General features: G+C 47.8%; 1 protein-coding gene across 1 annotated transcript in view; it reads left to right on the top strand.

The window, feature by feature from the left end:
* Positions 1 to 2,871, top strand: part of TRIM25 (tripartite motif containing 25) — a 27,815-nt gene that overhangs the window by 9,645 nt on the left and 15,299 nt on the right. Inside the window, exon 3 of the mRNA XM_023516599.1 lies at positions 1,434 to 1,667. Coding sequence (XP_023372367.1) covers positions 1,434 to 1,667 — 234 coding nt within the window. The remainder of the gene's footprint in view (positions 1 to 1,433; positions 1,668 to 2,871) is intronic.

The following is a 2,871-nucleotide window of genomic DNA, read 5'->3' as shown; positions in this document are numbered from 1 at the left end:
GGATTCGAACCCACCACCTTAGGTGTATGTGGCTGGCGCCCTAGCCGCTTGAGCCACAGGCGCCGAGCCAGTAACCTCAAACTCTTGGGCTCAAGCGATCCTCTTGCCTCAGCCTCCCAAGTAGCTGGGATTACAGACACCCACCACAATGCCCCAGTTATTTATTTTTTTTTTAGAGACAAGGTCTTGCTCTTACTCAGGCTGGTCTTGAATTCCTGAGCTCAAGCAATCTGCCCATTTCAGCCTCCCAAAGTGCTAGGATTACAGGCGTCCGGCCCTCTGTTTCTTTCTTATTGTACTTTCTTCCTTCCTTCTAGAAGTAACCACCATCCTTAATTTATCTGTTAATCCCCATGCATTTCTTTGTTTTTAATTTTTTATTTTTTTGAGACAGAGTCTCACTCTGTCACCCTCGGTAGAGTGCTATGGCGTCATAGCTCATAGCAACTGTAAACTCTTGGGCTCAAAGGATCCTCTTGCCTCAGCCTCCTGAGTAGCTGGGACTACAGGTATGCGCCACTACATCTGGGTAGTTTTTCTATTTTTACTGGGTTTTTTTGAGACAAAGTCTTATTATATAGCCCTTGGTAGAGTGTTATGGCGTCATAGCTCATAGCAACCTCAAACTTTTGGGCTTTAGTGATTGTCTTGCTACAGCCTCCCAAGTAGCTGGGACTATAGGTGCCCGTCACAACACCTGGCTATTTTTTTGTTGCACTTGTCATTGTTGTTTAGCTGGCCCAGGCTGGGTTCGAACCCGCCAGCCTCAGTGTATGTGGCTGGGCCATAATCACTGTGCTATGGGTGCCGAGCCAGTTTTTCTATTTTTAATAGAGACAGGGTCTTGCTCTTGCTCAGGCTGGTCTTAAAGTCCTGAGCTCAAGTAATCCAGAGTGCTAGGATTGCAGGCATGAGCCACTACACCTGGCCCCCAAGCATCTCTGTAAATACTGCCACTGTGTTGCTAAGCTTTACGTAAAGAGTGTTATACTACAAGAGTGTCTACAAGCTGTTTTTCTCTTATGGAGGTAAATCCATGGACAGCCCCCATTTATTAGTTTTCATAACTGATATTCCATCCTATGAGTAGTTCTCAGTTCCCTAAGCCTCCTGTTAATAGATATTCAGGCTGTTGCCATGTTTTTGCTAATTTGAACAAGGCTGCTTATGAACATTTTTGTGTGTGTCTCTGGGGCACGTGGCTGAGAATGTGTCTTTAGCATGTTCCCAGGGTTGGAGGTGCTGGGACGTCGTGCACGGCACCTTCACCTTTACTAGACATTGCCACATTGTTCTCCAAAGCGGCCGTGCTGGTTTGTACTCCCACACGGCGCAGGTCTGAGTTCCTGGTGTTCCACACCTCTCCAGCTCTTGGGGCTGCAACCTTGGCATTTTTGTCGACTGATGGGTGCCCCTTGCCTTGGCTCTCTTAGGCTGCCATGAACAAGAAGGTGGAGCAGCTTAAGCAAGAATACAAGGAAATGAAGGCTCTCATTGAGGCCTCAGAGGCCAACGCCACACGGAAGATAAAGGAGGAGGAGAAGAGGGTCAACGCCAAGTTTGACACCATTTATCAGGCTCTCCTCAAAAGGAAGAATGAGATCCAGAAGCTGAAGGAGGAGATTGAAGCCGGCCTCACGAAGGGGGACGAGCTTGAGTTTCTGGAGGTGGGTCATGATGGGGCCATTGTTGGCCATTCTCTGCCTAGTGGCACGATGCTGACTGTAGATTTAGTAAGCCCTCAAAGAGTCGGGGCTGTTAGGAGGTCACTAAAGGCATCCCTGATACGCACCTGTATTAGTTTTCTAAGGAAGGCTGTTGCGACCCCAAAGGCCCTGGTCTCAGTCACCGCAGGAAGGAACCAGGTGTAACACGGATTAGAAGTACAAGCTTGCGGGAGGCGGGCTAACCTTAAGTGCAGGGTAGCCCAGGGCCCCCTCCCCAGCGGCAGTTTATTAAGGTTATACCCAACAGGTGTGGAGAGTTAAGGTAATTACATGCGAGGGCTGCTTGTGTCAGGATTGCCACATGCTCTTTCCTCACGTGTTCTTTCCCCACAACCCCCATGAAGAAGGACCAAGCATCAATGTTTAACACATGCTTATTAGTGAGTGACCGATCTTATCTCATTCCGGAACACTGAGTTTCTTGGGGGACAGCCCCCAAGTCACAAAACGTCTCTAGGCTTGCCAGGAGACTGTCCTGTTCTCAGCATTTCCTTTTAATGTGATAAGAATCAGTAACTGTCCTTTGTAAACATGGTGTCCATTCCTCTACAGAAGGCAACAACTACTGCAAATAAGAACATACACTTATTATGTTAGAGTTTTTCTGGCTTAGGAGTCAGGGGATAGCTTCATGGGTCATCTGCTTAGGGTCCCACAGGCTGGGGGTTGGCCAGGCTGCATCCAAGCTCACATGGTTGGTGACAGAATTTAGCTCCTTACGGTTGTAGGACTGAGTTCCCTACTTTCTTCCTGGCTGACTCTCAACTTGGTAGTAGCTTATTTCTTCAAAGCCAGCAGAATAATTTCTTCCTCTAGGGAGGCCCAGTCTTGCTTTATTTATTTATTTTTGGCGTCACAGCAACCTCCAACTCCTGGGCTTAGGCAATTCTCTTGCCTTAGCCTCCCAAGTAGCTGGGAGCACAGGTGCCCACCAACACCTGGCTATTTTTTGTTGCGGTTTAGCTGGGGCTGGGTTTGAACCCTCCACCTTCAGTACATGGGGCCAGTGCCCTACTCACTGAGCCACAGGTCTTGCTTTTAAAGGCTTTTACCTAGTTAAGGCAGACCCACCCAGGATAATCAGTCTCTTGAGTTGAATATGTTTTTGTTTTTCTTTTTTTTTTTTCTGAAACAGAGTCTTTAT

Source organism: Otolemur garnettii, unplaced genomic scaffold (genome assembly GCF_000181295.1).
Source record: "Otolemur garnettii isolate 467f Iridium unplaced genomic scaffold, OtoGar3 scaffold00094, whole genome shotgun sequence".
Lineage (NCBI taxonomy): Eukaryota > Metazoa > Chordata > Mammalia > Primates > Galagidae > Otolemur > Otolemur garnettii.
Note: the sequence above shows the minus strand (reverse complement) of the source record. Positions and strands in the feature narration are given on the sequence as shown.